A 24,636-nucleotide genomic window follows, 5' to 3' on the forward strand; every position below is an offset into this window, starting at 1 on the left:
GCTAAACTTGAGGCTAAACTTGAGGTTTATGGGCAAATCTAGTCAGTGCCCATAATTAACCCTGTTAACTCCTCTCTTCACGCAGTGGGATTGCTTAAAGCCCTAGTGTGTGTGTGTGTGTGTGTATGTATGTGTGTGTGTGTGTGTGTGTGTGTGTGTGTGTGTGTGTATGGTGGTGTAGTGTGAACGTACCCTGAGGAAGCTGTCCAGAGCTCCGTTCTCCATGGTTTAGGGTTAGTGTGTGAGTGTCATGGCGTAGTGTGTACGTACCCTGAGGAAGCTGTCCAGGGCTCCGTTCTCCATGGTTTAGGGTTAGTGTGTGTGTATGGTGGTGTAGTGTGTGTGCATCGTGGTGTAGTGTGAACGTACCCTGAGGAAGCTGTCCAGGGCCTCGTTCTCCATGGTTTAGGGTTAGTGTGTGTGTATGGTGGTGTAGTGTGTGTGTGTGTGTGTGTGTGTGTGTGTGTGTGTATGGTGGTGTAGTGTGTGTGTATCGTGGTGTAGTGTGTGTGTATGGTGGTGTAGTGTGTGTGTATCGTGGTGTAGTGTGTGTGTATGGTGGTGTAGTGTGAACGTACCCTCAGGAAGCTGTCCAGCGCTCCGTTCTCCATGGTTTAGGGTTAGTGTGTGTGTATGGTGGTGTAGTGTGAACGTACCCTGAGGAAGCTGTCCAGCGCTCCGTTCTCCATGGTTTAGGGTTAGTGTGTGTGTATGGTGGTGTAGTGTGAACGTACCCTGAGGAAGCTGTCCAGGGCTCCGTTCTCCATGGTTTAGGGTTAGTGTGTGTGTATGGTGGTGTAGTGTGTGTGTGGTGGTGTAGTGTGTGTATGGTGGTGTAGTGTGAACGTACCCTCAGGAAGCTGTCCAGAGCTCCGTTCTCCATGGTTTAGGGTTAGTGTGTGTATGGTGGTATAGTGTGAACGTACCCTCAGGAAGCTGTCCAGAGCTCCGTTCTCCATGTACTCTGTGAGGATCATGACGGGGCAGGAGGCCGTGATGATGCCCTCCAGGTGGATGATGTTGGGGTGGTGGAACTGGCCCATGATGGACGCCTCCGACAGGAAGTCCCGGCGCTGCTTGTCCGTGTAGCCGCCCTTCAGCGTCTTGATGGCCACGTAGTTCTCCTTCTTACCGGGGATCTTCAGACGCCCGCGGCACACCTCGCCGAACTCTCCTGTTGGGGATGGGGGGGGGGCACAGGTTTAACCAAACACTCTCCCGTTAGACAGGGACGCCACTGTTTAATCCATGGTTCGGGGCGGTGTTTGGTGTTTTAAAGCATTATCTTATGCTTCAGCTATTGAAAAATAGCACATCTACAAACTCATAGCGTGGCACCAAGTGCCGCTCTACGAGCTTGTAGAACTGCTATTATTTTTTCATCGTGAAAATGTGTCGCAAATCTTTGAATATTATATTCTTTCAGAGTGCACGTTTTTAACTCAAATCTTTGCTTCTTAGGCAGGGGGCCCTACAATTTAGTAACTAAACTGTAGTGCCCCCTATAGCTTTAACTAAACTTTAGTCAAACTCTCCTGTTAGATAGGGGCCCTACAGTTTAGTCAAACTCTCCTGTTAGATAGGGGGCCCTACAGTTTAGTCAAATTCTCCTGTTAGAGACACGGTTTAAGCAGACTCTTCTGTAACACACACAGACAAGACACGGATGTCAAACAGCTGGCCATGTGGGCCCGTCGCCCAGAATTCTAATATCTCCCCTTTGGTCAAAGAGGGGAGTCTTTCCCCTTCGGATGAGCGTGAGAGGGATGACTTCCCACGCACGGGAGAAGCAACATAAAACGTTGAAATATGGAGCTGGGGGAGGTTTCTGCCCGCCAGCAACGATATATATATACACAAAGTCTGATAATGAAGTTTTAAGCGTATTAATCAGCAGCACAGCATATACACAAGTTACACAACTAAAATAGAGTACGGTATTGTAATATCTCCAATGGATAAGATTCGGCCGGGCATTCCCCTTTTGGTTGAGAGCGTGAGAGGTGCGATTTCCCACGCACGCACGGGACGCGGGGGGGGGGGGGTTTGCGATGATGCAATTCCACGCTATATACTCTGATAAGCGAATACATGGCGTTCGTCACTTAGCTATTATTAACCCATTTAGACCTGAGGCCGCGTCGGTGTCACCCTACTTTTAACCACTTTAAAAACATTATTTTAAACTTTATCTGTCGAAAAATAGCAGATCTACAAGCTTGTATAGGTCTGCCATTTTTGAAAAATCGTGAAACCGTGGCGCAAATCTTCGAATATATATATTCTTTCAGAGCGAACGTTTTTAAACTCAAATCTTTGCTTCAGGGAGGAGGAGTCCCTGGAACAACATATTTTCAGATGGGGGGTCGGCGGCCAATTACATATATTTTTGGGGGTCCTCGACATGAAAATGACATGACAGAAACATAGGCTTTTTCCAGAAATGTGTCATGATTTAGAAGGCCTTCGTAAAATATCATCTTCAGGTCCAAACGGGTTAATCGCTAAAACATACACACACACGCTACAGAGAGGCGAGGAGGAGGAGGAGGAGGAGGAGGAGGAGGGGGTTAAGGTTCCGTGTCTCACCAGCGCCGATAACCTCTTCAATCTTGACGCAGGAAACGTCGATTTCCTTGGCAAACTCTCGCACGGCCTCGTTGGGGTCCTCGTAGGTGAACGGGTCGATGTAGACCTTGACCCCTGAGGACAAAAAGGATCATGGGAAAGGAAGGGGAGAGGAGTTGGCATGAGAAGACGACCCAGAGCCGTGGAAAAACACTACTCACTTTGAGGTTTCTTTATAGTACTTAAAGGAGAATTCCTCCATGCTAGAAGAAGGCTTTCTTATACCTTTATTTGTAGTTGTATTAGTTTATTTCGATGGAAATAAGCGAATTAGCACAACACCCCAATGCCCCATTCAATTCAATTCATTGAGGGCTTATATTAGGGGAAATAGCCAATAATGCGCTTTTGCACAAAATAACACCTGGCCCTCTTTGGTGCGGACGTAACAACTACAAATAAAGCTAAGAAATCCTTCTAGCATGGAATTCTCCTTTAACAGAACTGCAAACTGGCAATACTCCAGTAAAGTGAAAAGAAAAAACTCAAAATTATAAGCACAGTACTTCTGTGAGAACGGGGCAGGCAGAAAGGAATACAAAACAGTCAAACGTTTGGAGTGAAGAGACAGCATGTCGTCTTGGCTCACATGAGTGAACTGAAGGATCAGGACCGAAGGAGAAGGGCCTTTGTTTGTCACTCACTTATACACTTAAAAAAAGCACAAGGGGTGCATTGATGGCGGGAGCCAGGTCAGAAGATAGAACACAATGGAGCCAGGTCAGAAGATAAGAACACTGTGTTTCCCATCATTTACCTAACGAAGAGCCAACCAGGTACTGGCTGTTCTTGTCAGCCATCTCTGGGTCCTTCACTCTGGTCTGCCTTCTGTAGATAGGAGAGAGGAGAGGGGAGGGGAGGGGAGGGGAGAGGAGAGGAGAGGAGAGGAGAGGAGAGGAGAGGAGAGGAGAGGAGAGGAGAGAGGGAACACATTTAGCTGATGCGATTACCCAGTGCGACTTATGCTTATACTAAGTCGGTGACGGGAGAGGATCTGGTTATGGCTGATATACGAGCATCGCTTTGCCACGTCTGGGGAAAAAAAAACATAATTTCTTATTAAAAAGGGGGATGCGCTCAGTCACGGAACTCCATCGTCAGGCTGACTCAAATCCAAACTTCTGCACAATTTTAATAACGGCGACTCCCTCCCTATAGACGTATTTATTTTCTCACCGCAGTGCAATTCTTCCACATCATAAATTAAATAATGCAACACATTCCGGGCAGAAAATACCTTGGATTGGTCACACACGTAACTTGACGACCATGCTAGTTTCCTCCCAACAGCAACGAAACATATTTTTGGTGATTTTGTTTTTTTATATTTTTTTTATCCCACGAATTTGTAACCCATTTTTCACCCCTGTGTCAATCATCTAATGTGATCCTGGGCTCTACACACCCTCCACCAACCTAGTCCCCATATATGGGGGACAAGGGGAGACCAACGGACTTGAACTCATGCTTCCTTCATGCCTGAGTGTCCAAGTTGCTCCTTTACACCTGACAGGGGGGAGTTTCCCTGGTTGGACGTCGTAGCGCGTGGAAGGAACACGTTATTCCAACCAGTTCCTTTCCCCTCCATCGGGGGAGGCAGTTTAGTGACCAGGATTACTGCATGTTTTTTGTGAGGGTACCTACCCTTTAGGGGACACGGGGAGAACATGCAAACTCCACACAGAAAGGCCCTTTCGCCAACCCTGCCTTCGGGTATGGGCACTGATGACGCAGAGGAGGAAACACGCCGCCAGCACCCACAGCGTCCCGAGCGGGAATCGAACCCAGGACCTTCTAGCTGTGAGGCGACAGCACTACCAACTGTGCCACCGTGCCCCCTTTTTTTTTTGGTGATTTTGTATAAAAAATAAATAAAATGTCAAAAATAACATTGGGCACCCTAGCTGGGTCACTATTTTGAAAATGTTGAAAGGGCACACAAAGCGAGTTGACAATGAATTGTCCCACAAACAATTGATTAACAATTTAGTGGTTTAGTTTTCCCTTTGATCTGCGTTACAATCAGTATTTCTGTTTGCCTTTGAAGCTTCCTAATCACAAATTGCACAGTGCAGAATATGACAAAGAACTTGAAATAATTAAAAAATATACAAAGAAAACCACTGACATGTTTAATATTTACTTCTTTCAAAATGTCAAAATAGCGGAAATAGTTCATCGCACAAACATAATTGCGATCATAATCAAACATAATTGCGATGATAGTCAATCATTGTGTAATAATTGTGAAGTCCAAATTTCCAAATGGGGACACATTGGGCTGCAACAATGAACCGCAACAATGTCTCCAAAGACTACAGAACGAACATCTGTCTGGATCCAAACCAGACACCAGAACGGGGTCTCTGGGCAGCCAGATCTACAGCCCCCCCACTGGGGGGGGGCATGATGTCCACACACACACACACACACACACACACACACACACACAGGGGGGGGGGGCATGATGTCCACACACACACACACACACACACACACACACACACACACACACACCGGGGGAGGGGGGGGGGCTCCAGTCTCATTTGTCTGGCTGCCTGCTGCCTGCCTGTGGCTACTGGAACCTACACTGCCCTCATCTGCATCTCTCTCTCTCTCTCCCCATCTTCTCTCTCTCTCTCTCCCTCTCTCTCTCTCTCCCCCTCTCTCCCTCTCTCTCGCTGATCCTCTGTCTCTCTCTTTCTCCCCCCCATCCTGTCTCTCTCTCTCCCCCCCCCCCACCCAATCCTTTCTCTCTCTCTCTCTCTCTCTCCTTCCTCGCACGGCCCCAGAAATAGCCTCCCACGCCCCGCCCTGTGCCAGTGGCAGATCTGGGCCGGTGTGTGTCTGTGCTGCTGGTTGGCGGGCGCGTGCATGTGCCAGGGCGAGAGAGAGAGAGAGAGAGAGAGAGAGAGAGAGAGACTGTGTAGCGTGTCTCTACTGTGTATGTGTGTCGCTCATGTTCGTGTGTGTGTGTGTGTGTGTGTGTGTGTGTGTGTGTGTGTGTGTGTCTCATGTGTGTGTGTGCGCGTGTGTGTGTTGCTCACATTTGTGTGTGTGTTGCTCATGTTCGTGTGCACGTGTGTGTGCATGTGTGTGCGCGTGCATGTGTGTCACAAGGTCACAGCTATTGTTCTCCTGTCCTGTGTGGAAACAGGGTTGGGACGGCCTGCATCCTGTCTCTCTGCCCTCTACCTCTCTCTCTCTACCTCTATGTCTCTCTACCTCTCTCTCACCTCTCCCTCTCTCTACACATCTCTATGTCTCTCGCCCCCTCTCTCACTTTCTCCCGTGAGGTGGGTCGTGCGGGGGTACTCGCTGGCGTACCATGTGAGTTTTAGCCCCTTTAGGCCCGAAAAGGAAAAGTCTTCTGAAATAATATTATATTCAAAGATTTGTGCCGCGTTTTCACGATTTTTCAAAAAAATAGCAGACCTACAAGCTCGTAGCGCGCCACTCGGTGGCGCGCTACGAGCTTGTAGATCTGCTATTTTTTCAATAGCTAAAGTATAACATAATGCTTATAGTTAAAACAACCAAAAGGAGGTTTCCGCCCAAAACGGGTTAGACTGAAAACAATGAGGGCCTGAAAAGGAAACGCACATCTTAACGAGCACACATAGAGGAATCATTTCTGGCTGCTGCGTAAGCAGAAAAAACAAAAGGCTCTCATGTATTGTATGTACTGTACTACACGGCTTTTGTGTCTGAACAGCCACCAGCCCCCCCACTACCCCCCCACCCCCCAAACAAAAAGAAAAAGAGAGAGAAAATAATTGGCACGAATAAGGGACTCTACCTCCTCCTCCTCCTCTCTCCATTTGATTTGAACAAGCAATATGTACAGAGAGGACCACATTTTGTTATTAGCCTTCTGTGTGTTTCCTGTTTTTCCTCTCAGACTATACGGTCTTTCCTTCTCAAATCCGTCTGTTCGTCTCTCTTTCTTTCTCTGTTTTCTGTCCTCATTCTAGTCGTCATTCTTTGTGGGTTTTTGGTTTTCGGGGTAAAAACTAATAATGACTAAACTTCTATGATCGTATACCACGGCAGCAGCGTCACACGGAAAGCATCAAAAGGGAGGGGGGGGGGGGTGGTGGTGGGGGGGGGTGGTGTGCGCTAGCCCCCGACAACGCATGGCGTTTGAAAAGATCACGTCATGTGGCTTGTATAGATCTGCCAAGTTCTATTGGCGTTTTGTTTACAACACTTCGTCACACAAAGTGTCGCCAGCCAAGTCTAACGGGGTCTATGATGTTTGTTATGGGGCACTGAATGACGATATATGTGGCCGGTATGAATACAGTGGGCGCTGCTCACGCCACAGTTCACACAGGTCTTTTCTCTGGTCCTGTCGTTCTATCAGTCTTTTCTCTTTCTCTCAATCCTTCTAGCAGTCTCTCTATCGGGTCCTGTTGTTCTCACCTCTCATGCGGTAGATGGCCAGGAAGATGGGCTATGGTTAGGCGTAGGGGTAAGGTTTAGGGGTAGGGTTTTAGGGGTTTAGGGTCCTGTAGCCTGAACGTGTTAAGTTTCTGGTCTATAGAGCGCAGCAGTCCCGCCCCCTTTCAGAAAAGCGAGTGGCCCAGGAAATGAAACCCCAATGCATTTTTCCATCTGCACTTCGAATATAATTTATTTAAAGACGGTTACGCCGCGGACAAAGCCAATTCGGATCATGACAAATCATGACAATGAACACAATGTTTTGGGACGATCAAATCATTAGAAAGAATAAAATAAAGGCAGGAGACAACACTATTTGTTTTGTTTTTCGTCTTATAAATTATTTGATCGTCCCAAAACATTGTGTTCATTGTCATGATTTGTCATGATCCGAATTGGCTTTGTCCGCGGCGTAACCGTCTTTAAATAAATTATATTCGAAGTGCTGATGGAAAAATGCATTGGGGTTTCATTTCCTGGGCCACTCGCTTTTCTGAAAGGGGGCGGGACTGCTGCGCTCTATAGGGGTGGGTCGCGGCTGAGATTTGCGCACGCCCTGATTGGATCTCACCGATCTGTCCGTCAGCCCTGACCACTCCTCTCCCACCTAGTGAAGCGCTACGTCACATCATTTGGAGCGACGCCCACCCGGAAGCGTTGACTCCCACTTCTAGACCAAGGCAGCCAATGCATTCCTCCAGGCTTTCATTTTTCGCGCAGACGAAATGAAAGCCTGGGTATCGAGGCTAAGGGTCCTGTGGCTCTCACCTCATGCAGTAGACGGCCAGGCAGATGATGGAGATGAGCACCAGTGTTCCCACCGCGATGAGCACCCCTGTGATCAACAGCTGGGTGGGCGAGTCGTGTCCTGAGAGAGAGAGAGAGAGAGAGAGAGAGAGAGAGAGAGATTCGTGAGTTGCTGTGATAGGAGAAGGATATCAAACGGAACACAACCACCCTAAAGGACTAATCATTGTGTATATTCCTGCACTATACCTGCATCCAGTGATCTTGGTACCTAGAAATTGATCCATTTGAAGATTCTGACTTTCAAATGTACAGTCCTTTGGAAATGTAAACGTATGTTCTCTCATGTCAATAAAGCCCTTTGAATTGGAGGTGAATTGGAGGTGATGATGAAAAAAGCATTGATGGTACATTTCAAGGTTTTAACCCATTCTGAACGGGAACCCGTTTTGGTGTTAGCATCATGTTATGCTTTAGCTATTGAAAAATAGCAGATCTACAAGCTCATAGCGCGCCACCGAGTGGCGCGCTACGAGCTTGTAGGTCTGCTATTTTTGAAAAATCGAAAAACGACTGACATTTTTAGAATCTGATCTCAGGTCAGAATGGGTTCATCAGACCAGTGAGTGTCCGGTGGAAACCTCGTATGAATCTGATCTCAGGTCAGAATGGGTTAAGAAGAGATGACGTACATTCACATTGCTGAAAGCTGAACGCACGTATGAAAGAATAAAACACATTTCTAGAGTCGATTCACTCAATACAAGGTCGGTTACACAGAAAGCACATCCTTTCAGTCCTTTCAGGACTGTGGCAAATTTAAAGAAATAAATAAAAACTTCTGATGAAAGGGATGAATTTGTGAAAGGTAAATTAAAAGTTATTTATTTTTGGAGGAGGAGCAGCTTCTACACAGCTGAGAGGGAAAGTTCGTCTCCTCCTGTAAATAACATTAAATAAATAAAATATGCGCCGGTACTGGCATGGATTAAATGAAGTGTGCACATAATCATGATCCTTTTTTTCCCTGCGCCGATCCACTTAAAAAACAAACACGCCACCAGCTCTCATGTGGTTGAGAGCTGAGACCGCAAGTCGCATTTACTAGGAAATTGTGCATCATTTCCCTTCAGTCAACAAGCAAAGACATTTTTTCTTAGGTTTTCTGAGCCCAATTGCACCCAGAACAACCCTGAACTTTTAACATTCAATAGATTTTCGTTTTTCTCGTGAAAATGTGGCGCAAATCTTTGAATGAATATTCTTTCAGAGCAGAACATTTTCAACTCAATACTTTGCTTCTAAATTATGCATTTCCCTTCAGTCAACAAGCAAATAGTTTTTGTAATTTTTCTTAGGATTTCTGAGCTCAATTGCACCCAAAAAAAAACCTGAACTTTTAACATTCAATAGATTTTCGTTTTCTCGTGAAAAAAAAAATCAGAGCAGAACATTTTCAACTCAATACTTTGCTTCTGGGGGTGGGGGGGTCCCTGGAACAACATATTTTCAGATGGGGGTCGGTGGCCAAATACACATAATTCTGGCGGTCCTTGGCATGAGAAAGGTTGAGCACCGGCACTGACACAGAAACATGAGTTCTTTTCAGAAAACGGTCAGGATTTGGAAGGCATTTGCAGAATGGTCTAAATGGATTAGGTTAAACTCTCAGAGGAGCTGCTCCAGGCTCCATCCCTTCTTCTTCCACATGGTATTTGGAAGCTTCCGGAGCCAGCGTGTCTCTGCTGTAGCGTAGGCCCATGATCTATTGTTTATCCCATTCTGGGCGGGAACCCCCTTTTGGTGTTAGCATTACGTTATGCTTTATAGCTATTGAAAAACAGCAGATCTACAAGCTCATAGCGCGCCACCGAGTGGCGCGCTAAGAGCTTGTAGATCTGCTATTTTTGAAAAATCGAAGAACGACTGACATAGAAACATAGCTTTTTCAGAAAACTTGTCATTTTCAAACAGACATTTTATAGAATCTGATCTCAGGTCAGAATGGGTTATGTTACAGCCTGTCTTGTTATGGTTCAGCTTGTCCTTGCAGCAGCTACAGTATACAGTAAACTGAAACTATATGCTCTGAGGCCACGTGTGCTCATTGGCAACAGAACTACAGTATACCTCACCACTCATGTGTGTCTATAACGTATACTTGTTGAACTATACAGTACCTCAACACCCGTGTGTGTGTACTTCTCCCCATGATATCATCATGTACATTAAGGCACGACCATCACCACATCTAGAATATTGTCTCCGACTGCTATCGCGCTGGTTCTCAAACATCTTTGGCTCAGGTCAGCCCTGTAAAGGCCTATGTTCATATAGTCCAGTGTTTCGGTGAAGAGGTCACCACCGAAACGGTGGTTTAGTAAAAACAGAGAGATGTGTCTGTGCGAAAAACTACCTTTTGTCACTGACGAAAACTACATGGAAACTATACATGAAAACTAAGCTATGATGACCAAAACTAAGACTAAATATACTGACGATTATATACTCCTACTAGTGGACAGGAGATCCCAGTATAAGTCATTTTACACTTGGTTGCATGCTGAAAACAGCAGATCTACAAGCTCCCAACGCGACGCATCGTTAGCTTGAAGATCTGGAAAAAATCATTACGACGACATCAAGACACCGCCAAAATACAATTTTGTTCGACTAAATCACCTGTAGATTCAGTCGACTAAAATATTATGATATTTAGTCGACTAAAACTATAGACTAACACTAAAACATTCCAGGTGACTAAACTATTCAAGAGACTAGGATTAACCCATTCTGGGCACGCTACGAGCTTGTAGGTCTGCTATTTTTGAAAAATCAAAGAACGACTGACATTTTTAGAATCTGATCTCAGGTCAGACTGGGTTAATCAGACCAGTGTGTGTCTGCTTTGGCTTTGGCAATGTAAACGTATGTTTTCTCATGCCAATAAAGCCCTTTGAATTGAATTGAATTGAATTGTGTGTCCAGTGGAAACCTCGTATGAATCTGATCTCAGGTCAGAATGGGTTAAAACTAAAATTAGCTGCCCTAAAACAACAGTCCAGGAGACTCACCATCGGGCAGCGTGCGGAAGATGGCGGCGGAGCTGAAGCTTCCGTACCCGGCCACGGTGCGCGCCCTGACCTGGACCTCGTACTGGGTGGCCCGGCGCAGGTCCGTCAGAACCACCTGGTTCTGGTCGCTCTCCCGGTACCGGCACTGCTCCTCGCTCACACGGTCCTGTTGGACAACAAGCAAAGATTAGAGTTAAAAACGTTTGCTCTGAAAGAATATATATTCAAAGATTTGCGGCACAGTTTCAAGATATTTTTTTCTTTGCAGATCTACAAGCTTGTATACCAACGTCAGCGTCCCACGAAACAGGCATCAACAGTGGAAGATCCATATTCTCGAAAAGTGGAGCTTCTTTTGATGCTTTTGAATTATAATTTGTAAAACAGTAACTGCTATTTATCGATCAATTCAATATCATTCTGGAACTTGTTACCATCCCACATTAATATCACACAAAATAAATTAAATAAAGTATGCTTTAAGCTTTAAACACATGCTTGTCACAGCTGTGGCCACATGACTGGAATCTTATGTCACGTTTAATTTCGTATAGAATGCATTGGAATTCATGCAATTATGTATTTTCACGTTTTTATTTTATTTTGTATGCATCTTCTTAAGGACCTTATTGGGGGGGGGGGTCCATTTCATAACCAACAGTAAAGGTTTTCAGCTAACGGGGGATCCATTTAATAACCAACAGTAAAGGTTTTCAGCTAACGGGGGATCCATTTAATAACCAACAGTAAAGGTTTTCAGCTAACGGGGGATCCATTTCATAACCAACAGTAAAGGTTTTCAGCTAACGGGGGATCCATTTCATAACCAACAGTAAAGGTTTTCAGCTAACGGGGGATCCATTTAATAACCAACAGTAAAGGTTTTCAGCTAACGGGGGATCCATTTCATAACCAACAGTAAAGGTTTTCAGCTAACGGGGGATCCATTTCATAACCAACAGTAAAGGTTTTCAGCTAACGGGGGATCCATTTCATAACCAACAGTAAAGGTTTTCAGCTAACGGGGGATCCATTTAATAACCAACAGTAAAGGTTTTCAGCTAACGGGGGATCCATTTAATAACCAACAGTAAAGGTTTTCAGCTAACGGGGGATCCATTTAATAACCAACAGTAAAGGTTTTCAGCTAACGGGGGATCCATTTAATAACCAACAGTAAAGGTTTTCAGCTAACGGGGGATCCATTTAATAACCAACAGTAAAGGTTTTCAGCTAATGGGGGATCCATTTAATAACCAACAGTAAAGGTTTTCAGCTAACGGGGGATCCATTTAATAACCAACAGTAAAGGTTTTCAGCTAACGGGGGATCCATTTAATAAAAAACAGTAAAGGTTTTGGACGTAATGAGGTTGATCCGACCGACACAGACGATAAGCCCATCATCTTCTCACACGATGCCACTCGGGATCTAGAAACCTGCCAATCAGGGAGCCCACTGACCACCCACCCAATCAGGGAGCCCGCTGACCACACACCCACGCTCCCCCAAAAACGGTCGGTCCGATGGAGTTGCCACTGGGCACTGCAATGCACCAACCTCCCTCCTCCCGCTCCACCCTTCAGGTCGGAACTCGTACGGGAGGGGACACACACGACACGTCTGAGGTTGTGCGACACTCGAGTTATGCCCGGGACAGACGGACAGACAGACCGACAGACACGACAGACCGACAGACAGACAGAGCGACAGACACGACAGACAGACACAGGCAGGCAGACAGGTGTCATGAACATGAATTAACAGCTCGATTCCAACCATAATGAGGATGTAGAATTCACCGTGAACGACAGAACACTCCTTGATTTGCGGGTTGTACACAATTAATTACAATAAGAGCGGCAACACATTACAGTCAACAGATTGAGATAAATAAACCGCTGTTTTTTTCTCTTCTGCTTTGGTCGTCTGGAGTAGAGACGACGATCCATAACGCAGCTGAAGCCAATTATGTCCCGAGACAGAGGCGTTTTGCCATCGGAAAGCTGTCACGGATAACATGAATGGAAAATAACCTTGAGGACTTGTGACAGCATGCGTGAGGACATCTTTACCACCGCACACCCACTACCGTATAGCTGATACATGTTTTGACTGAAATCTATAGCTTTTGTCCACAAAAAAACAACTATTTGAAATACTTAAGATCGGATCAGTGTCTGTTTGAGATCTATTCAATGATCTACACAAGGTCACAACACGTCACAACGCCATGATTAGTTGTATTGGTTGTTTTTTTTTACCCCAGTTTTCCTCCTCGATTTAGTCCCGAACACACAGGAGGGAATCGCGTCCCTTGTGTCCGCGCAGAGCGCATTGCACACCACGGTGGATTCGAACCCCCCGATCTCTGTGGTATTGAGAAAGCACTTCAGCGACTGCACCACCAAAGACCCAAGTGCATTGTGAGCTTGAAGATTTATTTTTGATTTATTTCGAAAAAATGAATAAAATATAAGCTAGAGGACTTTGTGACAGTGTGAGGACATGGTGTACATACTGTACAGTCCTCCTCACAGTATCTGTAGCCGGGACTACTTAGGCATGTAACGATTCACTCAACTCACGATACGATTCCTATCACGATATGATTTTATTTATTTCAATAAATCAATTCATATCGTCGGGATTCATATCGATATACGATATATCGTTACATGCCTAGTACTACTACTACTACTACTACTACTACAGTACATGGTCACGGTGACCTTTTCACAGTATCTGAGCTGGTAACTAGAGTACATGGTTTCATTGGTGTGTATAATTTATGGTACCTTTTCACAGTACTTCAGCTGGTACTTCAGCACGGTGTAGTGGTACTAGGGTACATGGTGAGTATAATATGTGGTACCTTTTCACAGTACTTCTGCTGGTACTTCAGCACGGTGTAGTGGTACTAGGGTACATGGTGAGTATAATATGTGGTACCTTTTCACAGTACTTCAGCTGGTACTTCAACACGGTGTAGTGGGTCTATATAGTACCTTTTCACAGTACTTCAGCTGGTACTTCAACACGGTGTAGTGGGTCTATATAGTACCTTTTCACAGTACTTCAGCTGGTACTTCAACACGGTGTAGTGGGTCTATATAGTACCTTTTCACAGTACTTCAGCTGGTACTTCAGCACGGTGTAGTGGGTCTATATAGTACCTTTTCACAGTACTTCAGCTGGTACTTCAACACGGTGTAGTGGGGTTGGGTCGGGACGGACCAGTGCAGCGTCAGGCTGCTCTCCGTTGACACGCTCTTCCTGATCACAGACATCAGAGCTGGAACTGTGCACGCACACACACACACACACACACACACACACACACACACACACACACACACACACACACACACACACACACACACACACACACACACACACACACACACACACACACACACACACACACACACACACACACACACACACACACACACACACACACACACACACACACACACACACACACACACACACACAGCATTATTATGGAATCACCACACGCACATACACAGCATTATTATGGATTCACCGCACGCACATACACACACACACACACACAGCATTATTATGGAATCACTGCACGCACATGTATACGCACACACAGGATTATCATGGAATCACCGCAGGCACATACACACACACAGCATTATTATGGAATCACTGCACGCACATGTATACGCATACACAGGATTATCATGGAATCACCGCACGCACATACACACACAGCATTATCATGGAATCACCGCACGCACATACACACACACAGCATTATCATGGAATCACCGCACGCACATACACACACACACAGCATTATTATGGAATCAGCGCTCACCGTTGTGGCTGGTGGTGATGTTGACGTTGTCACTGGCCGGGGCCTTGCCGCTGATGGGGGACACCCCGTTGAGCGTCTGGACAGAGAATGTGTAGGTGGTGTGGGGCAGCAGCCCCCAGATCTCCACGCGGCGCTCCGTCAGCCCGCGCTGCGCCGGCCGGTAGCTCACGCTGTCGCCGCACGGCGAGCAGGGAGAGCTCCCCCTGCTGGTGGAGGAGGAGGTCGAGGAGGAGGAGGAGGAGGAGGAGGAGGCGGAGGAGGAGGAGGAGCCGCACAGCGAGCAGGCGATGGCGTAGCTCACGTCGGGACGTCCGCCGTTGTCCAGAGGCTCGTTCCACTGGAGGGTCAGCGTGGAGTCGTTGATCTGAGGCACGATGCTGCGGGGGGCCGAGGGGGGTCCTGGAGAGAGAGGGAGGGAGGGAGAGGGAGAGAGAGGGAGGGGGTTTTTGATTGATTGATTGAAATATTTATTAACAGTTTGTAGAATTACAGTACATTTCAAGCACAAACTCAATACAAAAACTGTTAACTGTGAGTGGACGACCCAATTAAGCGTTACACTTGTTTACAACAGGGTCCACATTGTTCAATTCATCAAAACATTTAGAGACATACAAATAGACACTTCTATGTAGTTAAAAAAACAGAACAGGAATTCATCATATAGGAAGCAAAAAGGGAAAAGATACATATACAGTGAGGGGAAAGGGGGAGGATTCAGATTTTACAGAGGCCAGTTTCGAATTGCAGCCATCCGTAGGTGCCCTTTGAGAGCGGTTTTGAAGGAGTCAAGGGATTAACATGTCTTAATGACTGTTGGTAGGGCGTTCCACATGTTGGTAGCATAGGAGCGAAAATAATTTAGTCCCTTGTTTGTGCCGAATCTGGGCACAAACAAGGGAGAGGGAGAGGGAGAAATATAAAGACATCAGAGAATCGTTCGTTCCTAAATTTAAAGAGAAATATAAAGAATTTGAATCCACCATTATTAATAACTCATCACTTCAATAACAAATGCACATTTTTGGCAGCACAATACGTGTGGAGTTGTCATCAACGGAGAGAGACGGCCATCTGTCTGAACAACAGGGTCATTAAGTTGCTGTTATGTTTCTGTTTGTTCATTTCTCTTCGTCGTTACTGTATTGCTTGTTGTTCATTATTGTTGGGATGTTTGTTGTTGTCGTCTCTGTGTGCTTTGTTTTATGTATGCTTTGGCAATGTAGAACATATTTATCATGCCAATAAAGCCTTTTGAAAATGAGAGAGAGAGAGAATGACAGTTCATTCCAGTGTTGTGGGCAGCACATTTCTATTTTTAGTTTAGTCACATAAGTCTTTGGAATGAAGCTTAATTTAAGTATTTTAGTCAACTGGAATTGTTTTGGTGTTAAATGAAATCAAATCACGTTTATTTATAAAGCACATTTAAAGAAGATTGTTCATTGTACCAAAGTGCTGTACAGAACATCTCATCAACATGCCAAGCACAGACAATAGTCTAGTTTGAGTCGGCAAAATATATATATTGTTTTTATCATAGTTTTCGTCATCATAGTTTAGTTAGGATTACAATGTGCGTGGACTGGAGATACGAGGTCTCTTCCTGACGGTTTGAGCGTCTCAAATCGCCTCAGACTATAACGTCCCTGCGAAGCCAAGTGAGTGCACAAACAAACGCGCACACACACACACACACACACACACACTCACACACACACAAAGTGAGCGCACTCAGGTGTCTCAGCCTCGTAAAAAAGAAAAGAATAATAATAAAAAAAAACAGGAAGAGATAAATGTTACAAGCATCCCGAAGTACGACTCAACAGCGCTCAATATCCATTTAGGAAGGAGTCAATAGCTCTGGAATAAATGAGCCCCGTGCACGCACTCACGCATGCACACAAACCCACACACGCACGCACATCGGACACACACAAACACACTGTCAGACCGTGCTATAGATGGACGAGTCTGCTACGGAACTAACGCAGCAAGAAAGAGAAAGAGACCACGGTCTTATTGCATATTTTGTCATAATTACAGTAAAGTGACCAAAGTACCACAATTTGACACCAGTTTCTAAAACCGTTCAGAACGGGAAACCCCCCTTTTGGTGTTTTAAAAAGCATCATGTTATACTGTAGCTATTGAAAAAATAGAAGATCTACAAGCTAGTAGTATGAGCTTGTAGATCTGCTATTTTTGGGGGGGGGAAATCGTGAAAATGTGACTCAAATCTTTGAATTTATATTCTTTCAGAGCGAACGTTTTTAACTCAAATCTTTGCTTCTGCAGGGGTCCCTGGAACTATACATTACATATTTTGAGATCGGGGTCTGCAGCCAATTATATATAATACTGGGGGTCCTTGACGTGAAATAGTTTGAGCACCACTGATATATAGAAACATGGGGTTTTAACCCTGTGAGAACCACTGACATAGAAACATGGGGTTTTAACCCTGTGAGAACCACTGACACATAGAAACACAGGGTTTTAACCCTGTGAGAACCACTGACACATAGAAACATGGGGTTTTAACCCTGTGAGAACCACTGACACATAGAAACATGGGGTTTTAACCCTGTGAGAACCACTGACACATAGAAACATGGGGTTTTATTAACCCTGTGAGAACCACTGACATAGAAACATGGGGTTTTAACCCTGTGAGAACCACTGACACATAGAAACATGGGGTTTTTCAGAAAACGTTGATGATTTAGAACACATTTTGTATAATCTCAACTCTCAGGTCTAAATGGGCTAATTTCATGCCATCAATCATCGCCGTAGCCAGACGGACGCGTTCTGCAAGAGGGTGGGGCGGGCAGACGGGGGGCGGCGGGGGGGGGGAATTTAATTTGGGATCAAAACCTGGCCCTGTCGATGCCCGTACCACCGTACCACCACCGCCCGGACCGCCAATGCTGCCGCCGCGACGGTTCCGCCTGTTATTTGCATATTAACCCATTTAGACCTGAAGACGATTCTACAAAATCTCTTCTAAATCTAAAAAGTTTTCTGAAAAACCCATGTTTCTATTTCAGTGGTTCTCAAACTATTTCATGTTAAGGACCCCCAAAAATATATGTAATTGGCCGCTGACCCCCATTTGAAAATATGTTGTTCCAGGAACCTCCAGCCCAGAAGCAAAGATTTTAGTTAAAATAGTTTGCTCTGAAAGAATATATTCAAACATTTGCACCACATTTTCACGATTTTTCAAAAATAGCAGACCTACAAGCTCATAGCGCGGCACTCAGTGCCGCGCTATGAGATTGTAGGTCTGCTATTTTTCAACAGCTAAAGTATAACTGCTAAGTATAACTGCTAAGTAGTATACTGCTTAGAACACCAACAGGTGGTTCCCGCCCAAAATGGATTAATACCGGCCCAAAAAAAAATGAAAAGAAAATACATTTCTGCAGAACATTTTAATCACACCGCCAGTCAGCACCGACGGGGAGATACGGGGGGGGGGTCGGGGGGGCAGCGAGTGCCATGGGGGGGGGGGGGGGGGGGGGGCAGCGAGCGCCATGGGGGGGGGGGGGGGATGCAGAACATAACACGGATGCAGAACCGGAGCCTCGACACTCCAATTACATGTGTCTAAACCGCGGGGATAATGATCACATGGATAATGATCGGCAGCTGAAAACGTGTAAGGAGGGAGATTGCGATTTGCTCGGAGCCAAGCATAACTTAATGGCAAAAATGCAAAACCGAGGGAGCGGAGGAGTGCGTGCGTGTGCGTATGTGTGGCTGTGTGTGTGGCTGTGTGTGTGTGTGTGTGTGTGTGTGTGTGTGTGTGTGTGTGTGTGTGTGCGTGCGCGTGTGTGTGTGTGTGAATGAGTTGCTACGTCCGGCCCAAGGAGCTGCCAGTCAGTGAGAGAGAGAGAGAGAGAGAGAGAGAGGCCGGCAGCTGAGACTTCAGAGCAGGGCACGGCCACAATAGACTCTCACTACAGAGGGCTGTATAACAGGGAGGGTGGTGGTGGTGGTGGAGGAGGGGTGTGTGTGTGTGTGTGTGTGTGTGTGGGGGGGACGGACTGTGACGGACTGTGAGCCACGGAATACCACTATTTAACCTTTAATGCCAACCAATGTCACACAGTTGTTTGTGCCAGGTGCGTATAGAGTTTGTCCAAAGTATACGTCCCAATTATCTGACACCCATAAATTCCGACTACTCAATGTCTTCCGCCCACAGAGCCCCATACTAACCCTATCCCCTAACCCTAAACTCCCCTCCATTGAGGACTTACAGCGCCGGAGGAGATGTCTGCGTAGGGCGAGAGGTATTGTGAAAGACCACACCTCTCATCCAAACCACAGACTCTTCTCCCTTCTCCCTTCTGGGAGGCGCTACAGAACTACTGGCTCCCGTACTATAGTAGGCTCAGGAGCAGCTTCTTTCCTGATGCAACTCCTTGGGTCCAAAACGGACTTAACGCTAAAACCGTCTCGACCTTTTGGTGTGGTTTGGGGTCATTGAATTCCATGCGTTGAATCACTAGGGACGGCGCGCGTCAACGTCGTGCAACAGGACATATCACACCGCAGGGACAACGCTTAAACCCGTCTGGACCCTTTGGTGTGGTGAGGGGCTTAACCCTATAACCGCCCACAGAAGCCACGGGGTGAGTCTTACATACCAGGCCCCGTAGTCAGACTAGCGGGATGTCAGACTAATTACACCACAGGTCGTTTCGAGGAAGCAATCTGATTGGTTTGAAACAGCCTTCTAGCCGTGGGTTAAACCAGCACCATTCATCACCACCTAATCAAAACAAATAATTCAGCTGCTCTGTTCTACCAGAGCGCTAGCAAACTCGGTGGCTAGGCTATAGCTAGTTTCTTGGGACATTTGTGGTCGTAGTGACTACATCTGTCATTAAAAAAAAAAGTTTTAAGGTTAACTGTTGTATAATTGCAATATTACACCCGAGGGTGTGGTTTAACGTGATTATTGCCACTTCAGTGATGCTTGCAGAACTCGACTCTTGTGTAATAATGCTTAATTAACTCGTGCCCTGCCCTTTGTGCCGCGTGTTGTGAGCTTGTAGGATCAGACAAACAATGTTTATAGCTGGTGTCCCAATTCTAAAACAACATGCTTTCTGTACATTTTCAGCCATTTTGGGCGGGAACGCCTTTTGGTGTTTCAAGCATCATGTTATACTTTAGCTATTGAAAGATAGCAGATCTGCTACGAGCTTGTAGGTCTGCTATTTTTAGGTCTGCTATTTTATTTTATAGAATCTTCCCCAGGTCAAAATGGGTTAAACTACACCGCGGGAATCAGGAAACCAACGTAGCAGCATCATCCATATAAACAAAAAAAGTTAAAAAAAAAAGTATAACATAGTCTTATGAATTATAAATGCAGAATCTGGCTGGCATTTAGGAGGGGGACATTATTACTTCCTACAGTCAGTGTGTGTGTGTGTGTGTGTGTGTGTGTGTGTGTGTAAATGCCAGGGCAGGTCTGACATTTCAAACAGAGGGCTATAAATAAATGTAAATGTGTACAATTTGCAAATGAAGAAATTAATAAATAAATACAAATCCGGTGTAATCATAAATACAATTACAGAAAAAAATTGGATTGGCCTCTTTGGAGCGAGAAGTAATTAACCCATTCTGACCCGAGATCAGATTCGTACGAGGTTTCCACTTGACACACACTGGTCTGATGAACCCATTCTGACCTGAGATCAGATTCTAAAAATGTCTTCTATGTCAGTCGCTCTTCGATTTTTCAAAAATAGCAGACCTACAAGCTCGTAGCGCGCCACTCGGTGGCGCGCTATGAGCTTGTAGATCTGCTATTTTTCAATAGCTGAAGCATAACATCATGCTAACACCAAAATGGGTTCCCGTTCAGAATGGGTTAAGATAAAAGGGGGGGGGGGGGGGTCTAATTAAAGTTATGGGTAATTAGAGAGTGGCTGGATGTCGAACGCCGATGGCTCTCTCTCTCTCTCTCTCTCTCTCTCTCTCTCTCTCTCTCTCTCCTCGCGGCGGGGGTTTTAACCAGACGAGAAAACAGTCAACAGCGGGAGGCCACGACGAGTGCTTTGAAGTACCTACTGTACTCAAGTATACTGTACACGGCCGAGGTACTTTTACCGATTACAGTTTTTACGCTGCCGTCGGGGGCGGAAAACCTCTTATCTCCATTATTTTTTAAACTTCGGTAAAATGAACTTGCGCAAAAAGCATCAGAAGTAGGTCTGGGCCGTGGCTCAGTGGTCCGTCCAGGCACCATGGATGGAAATCCAGTTAGGGGCAGCGGTGGCCGAACGGTTTGCGGAGCGGTCTTGATATCGGAAGATCGCTATAGTTCGTATCCCCGGACCGGCACGTTAAAATTACCACAATTGAAGTGCCCTTGGACAAGGCATTGAACCACTACCATGAAATGTTCTATCTATGAGCAGGGCCTGGCTGTAAACAAGTTCTTGAGCTTAGTCCAGTTACCCTGGGTAAACATACCGGTAGTACCTTTCTTTCTTTCTTACCCATCCAGTCGGATGGGTACTAGCCTTTGCATAGGCCCATATATATATATATATATATATATATATATATACATTTTTTTCCTGTTTATACTGTACATTGTGCATTTGCTCTGTGCACAATTTCTTGCGCCCGGTTACTGTTAGTGTACCATAGTTGGAGAGTTGTTGTATTTAGTTTCTGCCTCTTGGCCACTTCCCACTTGCAAAAAAGAGACATATCGTCTCAAAGTGTTTTTACTGGTTAAATAAAAGGTTGACAAAAAAAAAACGAAAATCTATAAGCTCCAAAGATTTTGTAAGAGACGCTGTCGTTATTAATTTACCGAAAAAAACCCCCACAAAATGATAGAATATAGAGATAAGAGATTTCTGCCCCCGACAGCAAAAAAAAACACAAAACACAAAACACAAAAAAACAAAACAATAAGTACTTTCTCCAGCCACTGTCGTCGGCTGGCAGGGTGTTTTTCTTTTCTGTTTTTTTTTTTACGAGCGGAGAAAACAGTTTCACCAGGAAGCAGAGAGTGAGCTGCTGCCTGGAGAAAACAGTTTCACCAGGAAGCAGAGAGTGAGCTGCTGCCTGGAGAAAACAGTTTCACCAGGAAGCAGAGAGTGAGCTGCTGCCTGGAGAAAAAAGTTTCACCAGGAAGCAGAGAGTGAGCTGCTGCCTGGCTGGTGGTATTGATGTTTTTTTCCACACGCACCCTTTCAGAGAGAGAGAGAGAGACAGAGGGACAGAGAGAGAGAGAGAGAGAGAGACAGAGAGAGAGACAGAGAGAGAGAGAGAGAGTGACACAGAGAGAGACAGAGAGAGAGCGCCTAATTAAGACGTCCCCTCCCCTTCACCCCTTCACCGTCACATCAAACGAACGTCTCCACTCAACATAAACCCCCTCCGCCCCCTCTAACCTCCTCCCCAATCCCACATGGAAGTGTCACTCCTGGGCTGACAGTGACTCTCTCTGTCCAAGTGACCTCCAGGACCTTCCCTAAACCCCCCCCACCTCTCTCTCTCTCTCTAAGCCCCCCATCCTCTCTCTCTCTCTCTCTCTCTCTCTCTCTCTAAGCCCCCCCCCCCCCCCTCCTCCTCCTCCTCCCCCCGTTAAGAGCAGCTCAATAAGATGTATATAATATGCATCTCAATGCATTCTGGGTCAGGACAACAAAGAGGGCCGAGAAGGAGCAGGTGAGAGGAGTCTGGGCAATATAACACCACAGGCAGAGAACAGACGCACGCACACACACACACACACACAGTATAACACCACAGGCAGAGGGAGAGAGAACACACACACGCACACACGCACACACACACACACACGCGCACGCACACACACGCATGCACGCGCACACGCGCGAGCACGCACACACACACACGCACACGCAGGAATGCGTGCTAAGAAACTGAAAACTCAAAGGCAGACAAGGAGAGAAAAGAAAGACAGCTAAATAGCACACAGGATGGTAGTGGGGGGGGGGGGGATACAAGGAGAAACTCTCTCTGTGTGTGTGTGTGTGTGTGTGTGTGTGTGTGTGTGTGTGTGTGTGTGTGTGTGTGTGTGAGACTGTGTGAGACTGTGTGTGTGTGTGTGTGTGTGTGTGTGTGTGTGTGTGTGTGTGTGACTGTGTGTGTGTGTGTGACTGTGTGTGTGTGTGTGTGTGTGTGTGTGTGTGTGTGTGTGTGTGTGTGTGTGACTGTGTGTGTGTGTGTGTGTGTGTGTGTGTGTGTGTGTGTGTGTGACTGTGTGTGTAGGACACACAACCACCTTATTAAAGACTACTAGTCATTGTGTGTGTCCCACTATAGCTGCATCGAGCGACCTCGGTACATACAGTATAAGACATTGATTTATTGGAAGATTCTCACATTCATACATTTTCTTTGACAAACAATATGTATACGTTCCACTTTGTTTGCTCTGTATGTTTCCTCATGCCGATACGGCCCGTTGAATTGAATAGAAGCCTTTATTCCAAAGGCGCTTTACATAGATTGTGCGTTCATTCACCGATGGCGGCGGAAACCACGCAAAGCACCCAAGCAGCACATCGGGAGCAATTATGGGTTCAGTGTCTTGCTCAAGGACACTTCGACACTAAAGGCTCATACATAGTCTGGATTTACGGTGGTGGGGTGACCACCGAACTTCAACATGACGTCACAGAGCCGCGGTGAAGAGCAAACCACCGCCACCGCTCCAGCCCTTATCTCACCACCGCTCAACGTTATTTCAGCTCCGGTGGTCAGCTCACCACCGGAGCGGTGGTCACCTCACCACCGGAGCGGTGGTCACCTCACCACCGGAGCGGTGGTCACCTCACCACCGGAGCGGTGGTCACCTTACCACGAAAATCCAGACTATGAATAGGCCTTAGAACTCTGGGGGAGCCCGGGTTCGAACTGGCAACCTTGCGGTTACCATCCGGCCACCCTACCCCGTGTGTGCGTACATACGTGCGTGTGTGTGTGTGTGTGTGTTGCGCGTACATTTTTACAATTTAGGCATTTAGCAGACGCTCTAAATGCAGAGCGACTTACGTTATAATCACGATAAACACATCAAACGCATAGACATTTGACACTCGCTTTGGCAATGCTCAACGTATGTTTTCTCATGCCATATAAAGCTCAGCTGAATTGAATTGAAAATGGAGATGGTAATCTATGGATCATGGGTAACACCCGTCATCTAATTGGTTGCACATTGTGGAAAATAGCTGATATATAAAAGGTACCCGTGCATCGTGCTGTGATGTGTTGTGAGCGTATAGATCTAGACTATGTTCTTTGGCACTGTGTAATACAACTTGTGTTAGTGTACTTTTATAAAAGTGTAGTTGTTGTCAGTCAGAGGTGTATTAGTGTACTTGGAGTGAGTCCCCAGCTAAATGATATAGTTTGGAACCAAATGGACCCTTATGGGTCTGTAACTCTGAGAGTGTTCCATTTGTACACTCTCAGATTAAAGTTAAATTCACCCCAGTGTTAGTGTATACTTGTTGAGAGTACTTCTGCGTGCAGTCGGAGGTGTATTAGCTAGTGTGTACTTGTAGAGTGTACTTACGGGTGCAGTGGGAGGTGTATTAGTGTGTACTTGTTGTAAGATAGGACATGAACTGTGATCCATGTTCTGTTTTCTTAAAATGGTTTTTTAAAATGGTTTAAAATGTTTTTTTATTCTATTAATCTTTTTATGGATCCCTGTAGTTTTTAGGACTTATTTATTTATACTTAGTATGTCTTGCACTGATAATTTATTATTGTACGAGCCTGTGCTGTCTTTTAACTAGGAGAAACGTAATTTCGTTTTTTTCTGCTGCTACAGTTGGAAATGATGACAAATAAAGCAATCTTGAA

The 24,636-nt window shown here is 45.8% G+C and overlaps 1 protein-coding gene across 1 annotated transcript in view; it reads right to left on the reverse strand.

Annotated features, from left to right (window-relative positions):
• LOC308327671 (ephrin type-B receptor 4a-like) overlaps positions 1–24,636 on the reverse strand; it is a gene marked incomplete at its 3' end in the record, with an annotated part of 125,149 nt that overhangs the window by 21,931 nt on the left and 78,582 nt on the right. The window contains exons 7-13 of the mRNA XM_080781196.1: positions 14,749–15,147; positions 14,072–14,196; positions 10,896–11,061; positions 7,843–7,942; positions 3,386–3,456; positions 2,590–2,703; positions 927–1,174 (exon numbers count right to left, since the gene is read on the reverse strand). Coding sequence (XP_080637322.1) covers positions 927–1,174; positions 2,590–2,703; positions 3,386–3,456; positions 7,843–7,942; positions 10,896–11,061; positions 14,072–14,196; positions 14,749–15,147 — 1,223 coding nt within the window. The remainder of the gene's footprint in view (positions 1–926; positions 1,175–2,589; positions 2,704–3,385; positions 3,457–7,842; positions 7,943–10,895; positions 11,062–14,071; positions 14,197–14,748; positions 15,148–24,636) is intronic.

Source organism: Protomyctophum bolini (genome assembly GCF_963924005.1).
Source record: "Protomyctophum bolini genome assembly, chromosome: 13".
Lineage (NCBI taxonomy): Eukaryota > Metazoa > Chordata > Actinopteri > Myctophiformes > Myctophidae > Protomyctophum > Protomyctophum bolini.